Source organism: Lepisosteus platostomus, chromosome 3 (genome assembly GCF_059453375.1).
Source record: "Lepisosteus platostomus isolate fLepPlt1 chromosome 3, fLepPlt1.hap1, whole genome shotgun sequence".
Lineage (NCBI taxonomy): Eukaryota > Metazoa > Chordata > Actinopteri > Semionotiformes > Lepisosteidae > Lepisosteus > Lepisosteus platostomus.
The window spans coordinates 34702165-34716459 of NC_142613.1; the positions used below are offsets into that span (position 1 = coordinate 34702165).

The 14295-nt window shown below is 37.9% G+C and overlaps 1 protein-coding gene across 8 annotated transcripts in view; it reads right to left on the reverse strand.

Annotated features, from left to right (window-relative positions):
* Positions 1-14295, reverse strand: part of LOC148674790 (DNA (cytosine-5)-methyltransferase 3A-like) — a 283034-nt gene that overhangs the window by 227040 nt on the left and 41699 nt on the right. For all 8 annotated transcript variants that reach the window (XM_088625424.1, XM_088625421.1, XM_088625419.1 and 5 more), the window contains exon 3: positions 10114-10209. In XM_088625424.1, the coding sequence (XP_088481550.1) occupies positions 10114-10209 (96 nt within the window). The remainder of the gene's footprint in view (positions 1-10113; positions 10210-14295) is intronic.

A 14295-nucleotide genomic window follows, 5' to 3' on the forward strand; every position in this document is an offset into this window, starting at 1 on the left:
GGGGATTTTCTGTCACCAGGTGACCTAGAAACCGAGGAGCGTCAGCAGAAGGCACTTGAGTGCACTGACGCAGTCCTACTCCAAGGAGCAGTTGGCACTCGTTTCCAACTGGCACCTTCAAGAAGGAAAACAAAAAAGCTGAATCTTTTCACCCCCCCAACAGCAGATGCTGTTTTTAAACATGACAAAAAAAAGCTGAAGCTGTGATAGCACAATTATGTGTTTCATGGCACTGTATTCCAAGGGACAACATGCAGCCTGCAAGGGATATGCAGTGGCTTTTGTTTTCAACATGTGTACAAATTGCTTTTTATGGAGTGCGCTGCCTCCTAGAGAATCCTGCTGTGGTGTTTACCGATGTAATAACGATTCGGGATAATGCTAAGATATTAAGAATCAATCCAATTGCAAGAAATGAAAATAAACATGAAAGCATAGTTTAACATTGTGATTGCTGTCCACAGATTTACACATCCAGTCTTCACTCATCTCAAAGTCGCAATGATGCAATAAAACAGTTTATAAAAGCTATACTGAAAGACATTCTTCTGCCCATTGCAGAGTGTGGCAGTTCCATTCAAGATGGTGGCTGTCTGAACTACATTTCCCAAAAGGCTGTAGGAATTCACCTGCCATCCTCAGTTACCTGACCAGATGGCAGGTAAATAAAAACAATGCAAATAAAAAAAATCACTTGCTCTTTACCTCATGGCTGTTGTATGTGGTGTTTTTTTACGCTGAGCTCCCTATCAACGCTCTGGTTTATGACACCTTGCACCAAGGTGTGTACCCAAGGGGATACATTTTTAAGATATATAACTGTGTCCTGAAGTCCTCAAAAATATCTGGTGGGAATTAATTGCTGTTTTTCGCTATTTAATTTTTACCAGCTCAAAGCTAGCTTTTCTTAATTGTCACACAGCAAGTCTGTCATTTAAGTATCCTGCCAGTGAATCACACTCCATGCAGGCTGCAGATCCTTTGTGCTCTCAGTTCAACCCATTACTGAACACTAGTTCAGTAGCTTGAGATGACATTTCATTATCCATGATATATTCATATTAAAAAATATTTTTGTTAAATATATTTTTAAGGGTGGCACAGTGGTTTGCATTGCTGCCTTGCAGTTCTGGGGCATGTGTGGTCCTAGCTGCGTTGAGGTTGTATGTTTACCTTGTGTTTGCATGGGTCTACTTTACATTGGCCCTGGTGTAGGTGTGTGCATGTGTGTCTGTGTCTGTCTGCTCTTCAATGGACTGGCAACCTGTCCAAAGTGTGGCCTGCCTTGCGCACCCATTGCTTGCTGGGATAGGTTCTGGCTCCATCCCAACCTTGTACTAGATAAAGCGGTTAGATAATGGGTGGACTTATAACCAACTAAAAAAGCAGTTGTAATTTTTCATCACACGGTTAGTTTTGGTTACTATTGATCTTGAATTGTATTGTATTTATCTAAAGTGTCACAAAACAGGACAAGGACAATATGGAGTATATAAATACAAGAAGTGAAAATTATTCGGTCTGGATTCTCACCTGAGGCAAGCTTGTTCAACATTGAACAAATCTGCATATTAAAATGCTTACAAGTTAATAAGCCATATTCTTCACTTGGAATTGTATTATTTATTTATCTAGACATCAACAGGTGATGTCGTTCATGCCTCAGATAGGGCAGAGAGGGCATAGCAGTGATCTTAAGGAAATGATTCAAAATCTGGTTCCCCTTTTAGTTTGACCTTGAAAGTCCTAAACTGGTTATAGATCAGGAAATGTAAAACCTACAAATACCCTTTAGCATTCCAATGCTTTCATGGACACATGCTTTCAAGTGCTGCTCTTAATGAAATACTTAAAACTGTCACATGATAATAGACCTAATTATTTAAAAATATTTTAAAACTTTTACACTGTTGCATAGGGTAACCTTTGAAAACATCATGCAAACTATGTATTAATATTTACAGTAGGTCTACTCCAAAAGCTCAAACATTATTTGCCCTTCTACCAAAATGAATGTAATTTGTATTTTTAAAGTTATTTTGTATACCATAAATATACTGTGGGAATTGCTAAATCCTAGCAGTGAACAAGAAGACAGCACTGTTCAAAGCAGTCTCTAAGGTGAGCATGACGTCCAACACAGCAAGTAATTTAAAATCCTATTTTCTAGTGCACCACGTTCTCGGGAATATGGTTTTGCGATTAAACATTTCCAAAACATTTGACTAGTCGCTTCAGTGTTATACCTCTGCTCAGAATACAATATTACAAGACATAGTATTTGATAAATAAATTAATTAAACGTATTAACTGGTATATAAACATAAATACGGTATATTTATTCATTTTCCTTCTCCATTAAGGACCCAAACAAAAATCTCATCGTTCAAATTTCTAACATTTCAAAAACAATTTTGAAAAAGGGATCCAATCCAGGAACATGCTGATTCAATTAATGATTTGATAAAGTAAAGTGCTTGGCTAGAAGGAAAACCAGCAGGGTCTGCAGGTCCCCCAGAAGCAGGGCTGGGAACCCCTGACTGCAAAGCATGGTATAAATCTGTTTCTTCTTTGACTTAGAAAAACAATCTACAACGCTGTAACATCCACAACCAAATGATTCACATTGGCAGAGAGGGGGCTGGGGACTTGGCCACATTTCCGCAACCATCTAAATATAGCATTAAGTTGCAGTTTTCGGAAACAGTTCTTTTTTCGTAGGCCAAATGAAACTCGCACTAGTCATTTGTGTCTGTGAGAGTTTTCCCAGATAGCACCCCTTTTGAAATAATACAGGAAGCTTAGAAGACGTTTCATACTGTAGGTATTATGAAATGATTAAAAAATATATTTGTTCTCTTTACTCCTACTCCTCAACTTACAGCCTCCCTTATTTAACTTTCCCCAAGAATTATTGTAGTTTTTCTAATACTGTGCACTCAAAAATTACACAACAAATACATACTGTAGCTACCTGTCTTTAAGAGACTGATAAGAATTATTCAATTATAAACATTACTGAATACTTACAGTAAGTGTAGATTACCTGACAAGATATTAGCATATGCTGTGAACAATCAACTGATTTTGATTATGTATGGCATTTACCATCTTCAGCCTTTACAAAGGTTTTTAATTTCCTATGTCAAGCATCAGAGAATATACTGTATACTGATGGAAAAAAGAAGCACAACACTTCCTCCTCCACACTCTGGCCCTCCCATCTGCATGGAATAGGCTGAAGAGTGACTCATCCATGAAGAGGACCTGATGCCACTGCTGACGAGTCCATCCCAGCCTCTGTCTGGCTCAAGCCAGTTGGGTGTGACGTCTAGAAGGTGTGAGCAGAGAGCCTCTGACAGGTAGCCTTGCTCTAAGGCCAGCAGCATGGAGCCTCACTGTGCTGTCACTGATGCGGGCATTGTGTCTGCCGGCAGTTTCAGCAGCAGTATGGGTGGCAGATCTGAAACGATCTCTCAGATGGTCCAATCTGATGTGTCGGCCCTGCTCTGGTGTGGTCACTCCAGGGCAACCGGATCTTGGACGGTCATCTGTCCTGCTTGTCTGCTGAAACCTTCTCTGCAGTCAGGACACAGTGGAGTGGCTTACTCCATAGTGTCCATAGTGTCAGGCAACACTGACACATGACATGCCTGCCTGCAGCATGCCAATGGCCCTCTCCCTTGCTTCTGGTGACATTCAAGGCATTATGGAATGCATAGAAAACTGACTAAGTGTGGCCTTTTTCTTGCAGTGACCTAAGCTTTGAATTAAGGCCTTTTTAAAGGCAACCTGATCAGGCATTGTTCCACCTGGACCTCGTGGAAAAGCACCTAACAAGCTTTCGTGTGATTTTCAAGTTGCAATGCCTCACTGCACAAGCTGTATTGCTGGTCAGAGGACTTAAAACAAATTTACAACTTTTTGTAAAAGTACATAAGCTATAACTATAGTATTCTCATTCCAGAAAATTTTGCATGTCTTTTTTCCATTAGTATATTTACACGGTTTTCAGATTTTACTCTTGTAATTGGATTCTGAACTCTGTCAAAGTGTTCTGTCCTTATCTTTCAGACCCTCTCCTTGATTCTTGCTTGATTCTCCTTGATTAATTATCTTCATGGTGTTCCCTTCTTAGGGAAGAGTGCGCAGTTCTCTTCGTTCCAATACGCTTTTCACGTGGTTCTACTCACACAACTCTTCACTGTCTTCACTGTCTCTACTCTAAGCACTAGAGTATTCAACTCGATTCGACTCTATCCGTGTCACCCAATTCTGAATCTTCTCTTTGTCACACCACTCACTTTAATAATAACTTGAGTATTCAATTTAATTAACTCCATGTTGCCAAGTTTTCGGTCTTCGTTTTGATTATCAGTTTAATTCAACTTCTCACTCTCACCCTGCACCAAGCACCAGATCTTCACTAAAACTCCTGGCTGATCCTGTTGAGCCAGGGACACATCTCTAAAACCAATATGTGCGTCCCAGCCACAACACCAGCCAGTTTGCCATTTTCTTTCATTTCACACAATCTGATGACTTTAAGACACTGGGAGTACTTGTACCTGTGCCCTGAAAGTCATCCCTCTCTCTCTCTGAGCTGTGGAGATAAGGTACACCACTAATTTCGCCAAACTATACCCAACTCCTCCAGGAAACTATGCCTCTATTCAGCTCAGGTTTAGCTGGCCAACCCTGTTCCTCTGTGATGTACTTCAACCCAGTTGAGCCTGACAAACAAAGTTCCACACAGTGCAGGCACTAAGCAGTATTTTCTCAAGCCTCCATAACTCAATGACTCCCACAAGCCTGTAAGCCAGACCAAGCCATTACTAGTAACTCTCTACTAGTAGCTCTCATTCTCTCTCCTTCCAGGGGGAGCCTAGATGCAGACTTAAACTTATTTTCTCCCAGCTGGTCTTATAAGCATCTTAATTAGCCCAGAAAAGTGCCCAATTCCATGTAGAGCCTATTCCAACAACTACCTTTACCTCTCGGTAAATTACTTATTCAGACCACCTGTATGTCATCCCGCAGGCCTTCCCAGGAGGTCATCTTAGCTCAAGGCCAAATTACTGCACCAATCACAGTGCAGAAATACAGAAATGTATTAATTTTTTAAACACTATAAAATTGGAAAGACAGACATAAAAAATAAAATATTTCAGATCACTAAGATTCCTTGAAATATGCTAACGTGCAAAGTGTATTATTTTTTCACAAATTGCGCAATGATCCTAGAAAACTGTTTTTCACGTCTCTTCTGCGTCTTTGTTTGGGGTCTCCTTTTTCATAGTGCAAGCCCTGCAGCAACTACAGCAGATTCAGCATCAAATGGAGGAAGTCTGCAGTCCTCGCTGACAAGACTGTTTTACCATTTGCCGTTTAATTTCTGAGAAGACAACCGTGTGATTGAGTCAAGCCCACCCAACTCTGCCATCTGTTGGGGAAACCAGCTAACTTAGACCAGCAATGTCTGCACTTTCAGAACCTCTACAACAGAAGCCCCGTTTAACATTTTCAACCACAACCGGATATAATGTACTGCTGTCTCAATTGAAAACATTAAATATCTACTATCAAGACAAACAAATCTGGCCTGCCTTACGCATCACACAATAATATTAGTCAGAAATATGAATTTGGATAGATAATCCTGTTACAGAGCAAAATATTTTCACAGGTATACTAGATAACACAGATCAAACACAAGGCTTGTCTGCACAAATTTGCCCAGATTCTTTTCACTCCACTTTGTCCTGTTAACATAAGAGACTGATCAATGGAAAGAAGATGACCTCAACAAAGACTTAGTATTAGTCTCCTTCTGTCTTTGGAGAAGCAAGTCAACGTAGTAATAATAATTGTAAATTCCTTGCATTATAGCAATTTTCATCACAAAGGAACCCAAAGCATTTTACATATAGAGGGGACCCATTTCATACACTAAACATGGTGATGCACAGCAACTACAAAGTACCAGCAGCACCACAACATAGCAAATCAGGTCAGCATGTACAAGCCCAAAATGGAGCAATACCAGGACACAGGGTTAGCTCCCCGGTTTAATGGCTCATCCCAACGTGGGCACGTGGGCACCTCCTAATGCCCAGTGTCCTTGGTCTCTATACTAAGGCACTGCTTAGGAAAGTGTTGTCCAGAGGGAAAAGTGCTGGTCTCCATCAAGTATTAACCAGTCCTACCTCATGCACACAGTTTCAGAGTTTTGAGAAAGCAGGGGTAAAAGATGGTAGTTTTGCCATCAAGTGGACAAGAAATGCTGTCTAGTTTTGTTTCTAAACCCCAAATATTTGTCTCAAACAATAACCATTTTCATACAGATGGACTGTGTGAACCAACATATTCACACCAGAAATTAAAACGCAGCTTAAGCATAGAGAGCATTAAAGCGTTATGTGTTAAAAAAAGATGCCTACAGTAAAAGCCACTGGAGCCTCCATCATCTGCAGTGGCTGAAAATGTGAGACCTGTCATCATGGAATTTCCCCACAAGATGTTAACCCAAAAATGCTTTTCAGTGCAGGAAGGAGCTGGCAGTGGATTTTCAGGTGTGTTTATTTAGAAATCCGACTTAGCTGGATTCCCTGTCAGCAAAAAAAAACAAACTTTTTTGTAAAGTATTTAAATAGCTTTTGTCAGTTGGAATTTTTACCTCAAAGCACTCTGCAATGTTAGTTGTATTTTGACGTTGCAAGTCCCTGCTTGTTGATAGCCCAGATTCTACCCCCAGCAAACTGAAAACTGCCAAAATGCCAGAAATCCTACATGTTCTCAACCACCTTGACAAAATTAAACACCCTCTCACTATTACGTTATTTTACATTTGTTGAATCATTCCTTTCTGCAAATATACCCTAAGTCAGTACAAAAATATTGGACTGTGACAAAATTGTTAAGTTCAGCTGGAGGCCTCCATATTCGGGACTATCATTATACAAAAGGATTATTGCCTGCAATACCGGGGGGAAAAAAAAAAACATTCCCCCAGCCAAACTATGTAATGAGAAGAAGAATGCTGCACAATTATCTCGAAAGATTCATCAATGTGAAGGGAGAACAAGAAAAGAGAGAGATTAGAGACTGCCGTATGTGCAGTGTGTGAGAGGCAGAGTAACAATAATTGTCTGAAAGGCGCTGGCATCTGAAAGCAAAAAACTGTTATGCAACAGCCTCACTAACCTAGTGACCCGCAATCGGCCTCAGCATTCTAGGCCATAGACGAACAGCAGTTAACACACTGACTTCAGCTAACTGACAGACCTAACTGCCACGAATATAATGCAAGACAGCAGCAGCAGCTGAACACAGCAAAGGAAACAATACATTTTAGTTCTAAAAGTGTTAGCAGGTAATTCATCGGTCAATAATGCCAATAATAAAGCTCTTAGAATTTGAACCGTAAGAAAGAAATCCATGATATATTTTTTTACTACCTAGTAGGAGTGTTCCTTAGAAAAAACTGTAACATGCCAGAAAAGTACTCAGCAAAAAAGAGAAGGAAATAGAATTTAATTAGCTCAAATCACACAGTGCTTAACTTATCCAGTGCACACAAGTTATATTTTCATTGGAAATGAACAGCAAGACTAAGCAAAACTGCAGCTTTGGTCTTCATCATTTTACAAGATTTTTCCACAATCCTAGTACTAATTTCTACATTAATTAAACACATTAAGACACACAATAAAATATGAAGCAGTGTGAAATGATGTTATTATCCTACACATCCAATGATACTATGTATTAAATTAGCCACCTCACTAGATTATGAAGTTTTAATGACTTCCCACTGTATAATATTTTGTCTTTGTTTGCAGTAAAACAACCTTATAAAGGTAGAAAAAATGAAGATCTTCTTTTGCCTTTTTTCCCCATCTCATGACCCTTTTAGAAATGTAATAACCTACAGGAAAATGTCAGGTTTCCAACACCGTAGTGTGGCTAATTGAAAGGAAAACATCTGCTACATGGCATTTTAGGGAGAAAGGAGCAGCAATGATGACAACTTTCTAAAATCGAAATAACCCTTGAAACCCACCACGTACTTCATGAAAACAGAATGCTCATGTGTCCAGGTCTTAAAACATATAACTGTACAGCACATGTATTTATTATAAAACTATTATAAAACTATACAATAAATAAATCCCACATTTAAAACAAAACTGGCTTGGAGCTATAAAAATCTGTATTCAGGTCATTTAAAAATAAACACGGAGACAGTGGATAAAAATACACCCCAGTGACTCCAAGCCTATTATTACTGGGTTACTCTTTCCTTTAAAACTGACCTTGCTAAGGTGAGGACATTTCCCAACTATAACCCCAGTAATACTATGATTAAATGGGTCACTGCATTTAATAAGCATTATCTCTTCTGTACATTTGATGAAAGAACACATAACACCTTTAGTATTCTCCTTTCAGCTTTCTTTCAGCTAGGTTTTCCCGTTAATGGAAAATGAAGGGCTTTGTTAACAAATGGCATATTTGTTAGAACTAGTTTACTGCTAAACAAACACAAGTTATTTCTTCTTAAGAAAACCCATAATCTTATCCCGCAGTATGCAGTGTCTAACTTTAAAACAGGAAATACCTGAGCACCTAGTTTGGAAACCTTATCTGGATAATAACACTTTTCCTTCAGAATAAAATACTGATGTCTTGTCAACAGGAAGAAAAAGCATGTTTGTTGAAGAACTGAAGTGTCTCCAACATAACCTTAAATGCCTTTCCCCTGGCCAGGTACAAATAATACTTTGACTGTTTATAAGCCTTTCTCAGAAGTTACCTGATTTAAAAAAAAATGCAAACCCACAAATTTTACTTTATAATCAGATAATTTTTGGTTGCCACAGACTGCTCTTTGACATCTGTATGTTTACTCAACCTGGTGGTGATGGACACATTTGCCACAGAGTCCCTTTGCATTCTGAATGGGAAAACATGAAACCATTATATTCATGACTCTTGTCACTGCCTGATAACAGCACAAACTCTTGCTTCCATGGGTGACAGCTAAAGGGTTAAAAATGAACTACAGGAAAGAAAACAGCCAGCATATTAAACCAGTAATTGACTCTATGGGTATATATGATGAGCCCAAATGTATTTTCTGGCAGCCTAAGGATTTGCATACAGCCCCATGTGACTGATGTAACCTGCCAGATATTCACTGGCTCTGTGTTCTTTATCCAGAAACCATCCAAGTTTACAGTCTAGGAAACCTCAAAATGGCACTATGACAATAAAAACAATGTACATTTGTTACAGCGTCTTTTACAATGGCTAAGACCTTGAGGCATTTCACTGGGATAAATCCCAAATTACAATGGCATCACAGAAAATGCAAGGGGGAGTTAAAGGCTGCTGCCAAAACAACCCCCTTCTCTGCTTTCACATAATGATCAGCAGTACGTAGTCTTGAAGGCTTGCGTCTACGTTTTATATCACATTCTCTTTTGTCACTCTTCCAGTGGGATAACGAAGAAAGTTAGGATTAAAAACTCCATAGACTTCTCTCATTGCAGTGCAGTGTTATTATACAACCTCTACAGTAGGTCTTTAGTAAAGCAAAATGTACTTCTGCTTATCTTGATTTCTGGGTATAGACAGTAGAATAAGCTAAATTAGTCATATTCCATGGAAGAAAGCATTTGTAAATTATATTCTGTATATTTTTGCAAATTTCCCTTGGCTTTACCATGCTGCTAACAAAGATTTGCTTTGATTTCTCATGTTACACACTGATTGATTGTCATGCCTTACCACTCCTCTCTGTGCTTTACCATGACTTCACTGTGCATTACTACACTTTATGCTGACAGCAGGGTTCTATAAAGCCCACACACTCATTTTACAACCCGGTTAGAAATAAGCATCAACATCCACAGCTGTTCAGACATGGAAGTTTCAAAAAACGCCATCCAAATCGATGGAGTGTAAAATATAACTGGACACTTGAGGTTAGGTTAAATATCCACAACTACCATGTAGAAATGTCACTAGTTTCAACGTAGTTTTATCTCCAAACTGCTTCAGATTTTGACACACCTGAATGGCAGTGAAAAGAAAATGGCTTGTACTCACGGGCAGCTGTTTGCGTTTCCTTCCTGGCCGACCAACTTTCCTCAGAGGCACGCTGTTGCCTGGCTCTTTGCCGCGGTCTTGCTCCTGATCTTCACTCTGAAAGAACGGAAGAAAACATTGCTTACCTGTATCTGTACCGTTAGGTCTACTGACTCAGTTGAGAAAGATGAGAAGACTTTCTTTGTTGTTTTTTTAAAGACAAACTGAGAAAAACTATTAAAAAAATAAACCTGGAACTTGGGGACATTTTGGTGACTGTTAAGACAAAGACACTTCAAGAACAGATTGATTTTGTTAATACAGTAGCTTAACTGGGGAAAGTTCAACCATGAATACTTAACGTTAATTTTCATTACATGCCCTTGATTAATTATTTTTTCATAAAATACTGTGTTTGAGTTCAGAGTCCTGAATAATTTGTAAATACCTGCAATGAACAGGTCTTAGAAAAGACAACACATGCCAAAAGCAATACTTTCTGTGAGTACAGAAAATGTATCCCATTGGGTAGTTCAAAGGTCTTCAACCTATAGCCCAGGTATTTTTATTTGGCCCGAGAACAGAGAGCCACCATTGCATGCTTTCACACAAGTGTTAAAGAAGTTAAATAACCTTTACCTTAGGTTCACTTGTTTGTTGTTCTTGAGTTTTCTTGCATTGTTTATTTTACATCGAAGTGTCAGGAGTTAAGAGGAGAAAACTTGACTCTAACATCCGAAGACATTACGATACGAAGCACAGAAGTACTCAGACTTGACTGGCAAAATGCATTCAGATAAAGTAGAAACACTGAAGAAAAACATAATTTATCAGCGTGAAACATTATAGTTGTGAAGACAGTGAATTTTATACGATCATCCTCCCTTCATCACAGTCAGTTAAAAACTTCCTATCTGAAATCGAGAGTGAATATCGGGACGTTCCGTCCCACTGTGAGGTTAGCTGAATCAGCAAAGCTAAAGTGCTCAAGAGGTTTTTTGAATTACGCACAGAAATCGATAACTTCATGACTCAGAGGAAACGACCTACAGTATTAACGCCCTCTCTAACAGTGTTTGTTTATGGAAGCTCGCCTTTTTTATGGATGTGACTGCACATATGAGTGAACTGAATGTGAAACTTCAGGGCGAAAATTCTATCATTTCAGACTTGTTTTCACATGTAAAAACCTTCAGACAAAAATTAATTCTTTTTTAAAAACGGGTGGCACTTAACAATTTTGTTCATTTTGCAACTTGTGAAAAGTACAGAAATAAATGTACTAAACCTTTTCCCGATTACATTCACTTTAAACGCGATTTCACATTTTAACCAGCAATCTGAAGACCGTTTTCAAGATCCTGACAGTATCTCAGAGAACATAAGATTGTTCCAGAATCCTTTTGCAAGTGAAGTTGAAGATCTTCATCCTGAGATGCAGCTCAAAGTAGACCTTGCTGTGAATGACTTGTATAGGGATCTGTTTAAGGAAAATGATTTGTTAAACTTCTATAAATCACTGCCTGAAGAGAGTTTTAAGAACATTCAAAAATTTGCTCGTGGAATGTTTTCTGTCTTTTCAAAAATGAAATATGTAAAATCTAAATATCGAACAATCACTCTCTGATGAGCACCTCAAGCAGATTTTGATTCAGGGGGCGACAAAGTTTGAACCAGAATTTGAGGACATTCTGTCACAGAAGCAGTTCCAAATATCACATTAAATTTGTACACAAGTATTGGAATATTTCTTTTAGCTCTATTTGTTCATTTGAAAATTACAATATATGACATATGGGTTTTCATTAAATTTATTATAAGTGTAAATTGTGTTGTTTATTCCTCTATCATAAAATCTCCCTGTCTACCCACCCTCCCACTGTCTGGCCCTCCAGCCTTTCTTCCGACGCAAATGTGGCCCTCAGGAAAAAAAGGTTGGAGACCCCTGGGCTAGCTAATGAACATTAAAATACAGGAATAATACTAAGGGTTAACAACACCACACAGTTAAGATTTTTATGAACAAGTAAATATAAATTCCACAGCGAAAAAGGGAGAAATAATGTTTCGTCTGCTTAGCCTTTTTGAGGCGTGAGTGAGAGAGAGGAAGGTGTTAGAATATAAAGTACAGGAGAACAAAGGGCAAAGTACAGTAGGTGATAAGGAGCTGACAGGTGATCCAAACAAGGGGGATCTGGAAGAGAGGTGTGAAAATCTGAACACAGATTAAATGTTCCATTTCTACTAACTTTCAGCGTGTGAAAATAACTTTTACTTGTTCCTTTGCAGCCAATGCACGTTGACACGCTCCCCACATAATACTCTCTAGGTACTTAACTAGACATCCACCTGCTCCATGAAGCTTTATAAAAATCACTTCAGGGTGCAGATTTTTTCTGCTTGACTGAAAGCAGCAAATCAACACTATCAAAATGCAGTCTAGAAGAATTTGGTTATCAATTGATCTGTCTTCACCATGGGAACTACAGTTAAAGATGAACTACAGAATAAGATGTCCTTAAAAGATTATCTGGACTTTTCTTCTAGCTAAAATGTATCTGATGGAATTGTAATATACTCTATAAGTCGGCTATTGTATTACGATTGCACCTTTTGTAAGACACCCTGGATTTCTTTGTTCTCTTTGCTTTTGTAACACCTGCAGCATTCATAACACATTTTGAAGACATGTTAAAAATAAGGAGGATGTTCAACGATGAAAACTGCTAAGCATGCAAGATAAAAAAGGGAAGGAGCTACAAAGAAGAGAGCCTTCGCTGAGACATACATTTGTAAAACTGATTACCCGTACAGCCAGGGTTGGATGTTAATAGTTGTACATTTGTTCAACACTTGTCAAAATTAAAATGTCCTGACAATATTAATGTATTATAGTATACATGAACAATTATATATATATTAATAAAATCTGTCCAAACTTGGCAAACGAGTTTGACACTCCTAGTCAAGATGTTCGTTCACATCTCTCAATTCATCAAATATAGACCCACATCTAGGAGTAAGCTACATTTCTCTAGGAGAAAAGTGGTGTGGATTTTGGGAAATGAGTCTTACTAATTCTAAAAATTTGAATTACAGTTTGTAGCATATTCATGTAATAGATGAAAAACACTGTACGTTCTTAATATCAAATGTATTCAGTTAAAGTGCACTGAAGGGATTCAAATTTATTTTAACTAGGAATAGTTAAAAACATCCACAACAACACATACATGTGTATTATCAACAATTTTATCATTATTGTGTATTATGTGAATTACAAGCATTTAAACATTCTTTAATATTTGGATTTGCATGGGATTTTTATATATAGTTTTTTGACAGAGCATGTGAAAGCTCCAACTCAACCAAGTTTGACAGGTCCTATGCCAGAAAAGAAGCAGGAATGTGAACATAAAAAGACTGCATGTTAAATATTAACATGTGCAAGCACTCTGGTGTTTCAGATTTGGTATCCTGCTCCAATGCACTGCAGCTTCTGAAATTCCATACTAACCAACATCTGAAAAGAAAATCGTCCCTTGAAATTCAAATTTAAGTAATTTGTTCAGTATGACATAGCTTCACCTCTGTATCTTAAAGTTCATGTTATAAAATCCCTTACTTTTACAAATCTTTTAAGTGCTTCAGAAAAGTATTCATACACTCAACCCTTCTAAAATGGTTTAAAATGAATGGGATGCAAGGGTAATATTGTTAAACTTTGTGTAGATTTTATTAGATACTGCAAGAGAGAACAAGGTATTAAAATACCCTGTATCTAATGAGCAATACTTAACAAAGTAACAGTAAAAAGAATTAAGCTTAATTTTTATTATTGTTAACTGTGTGAACATGGTGGGTTTGTTTCCACTTTACATCAATGCAGTTTTCAATATAACATCAATAGTTAATTCAAGAAGAATAACACAATTACATGTGGAATAATTCAAGTTTTGTGTAGAAGTCATATCATAATGTATAAGTGTATTTGAATTTACCGATCAGCATCACTGTAAATTCTTGGTATAAATTCAGAATGATTCAAGAAATTTTCATATGATGTGTACAAGTGGGAGCATGAATTACTTTATGGTGGTCTTTTAAACATTTAAGTCAATAGGTGTCTTTCGAGTTCTTTGCTTCAGGGGTTTTTAGAGAAAAAAAGATGTGAAAAGTGTGAAGGACACAATCTTACGAATA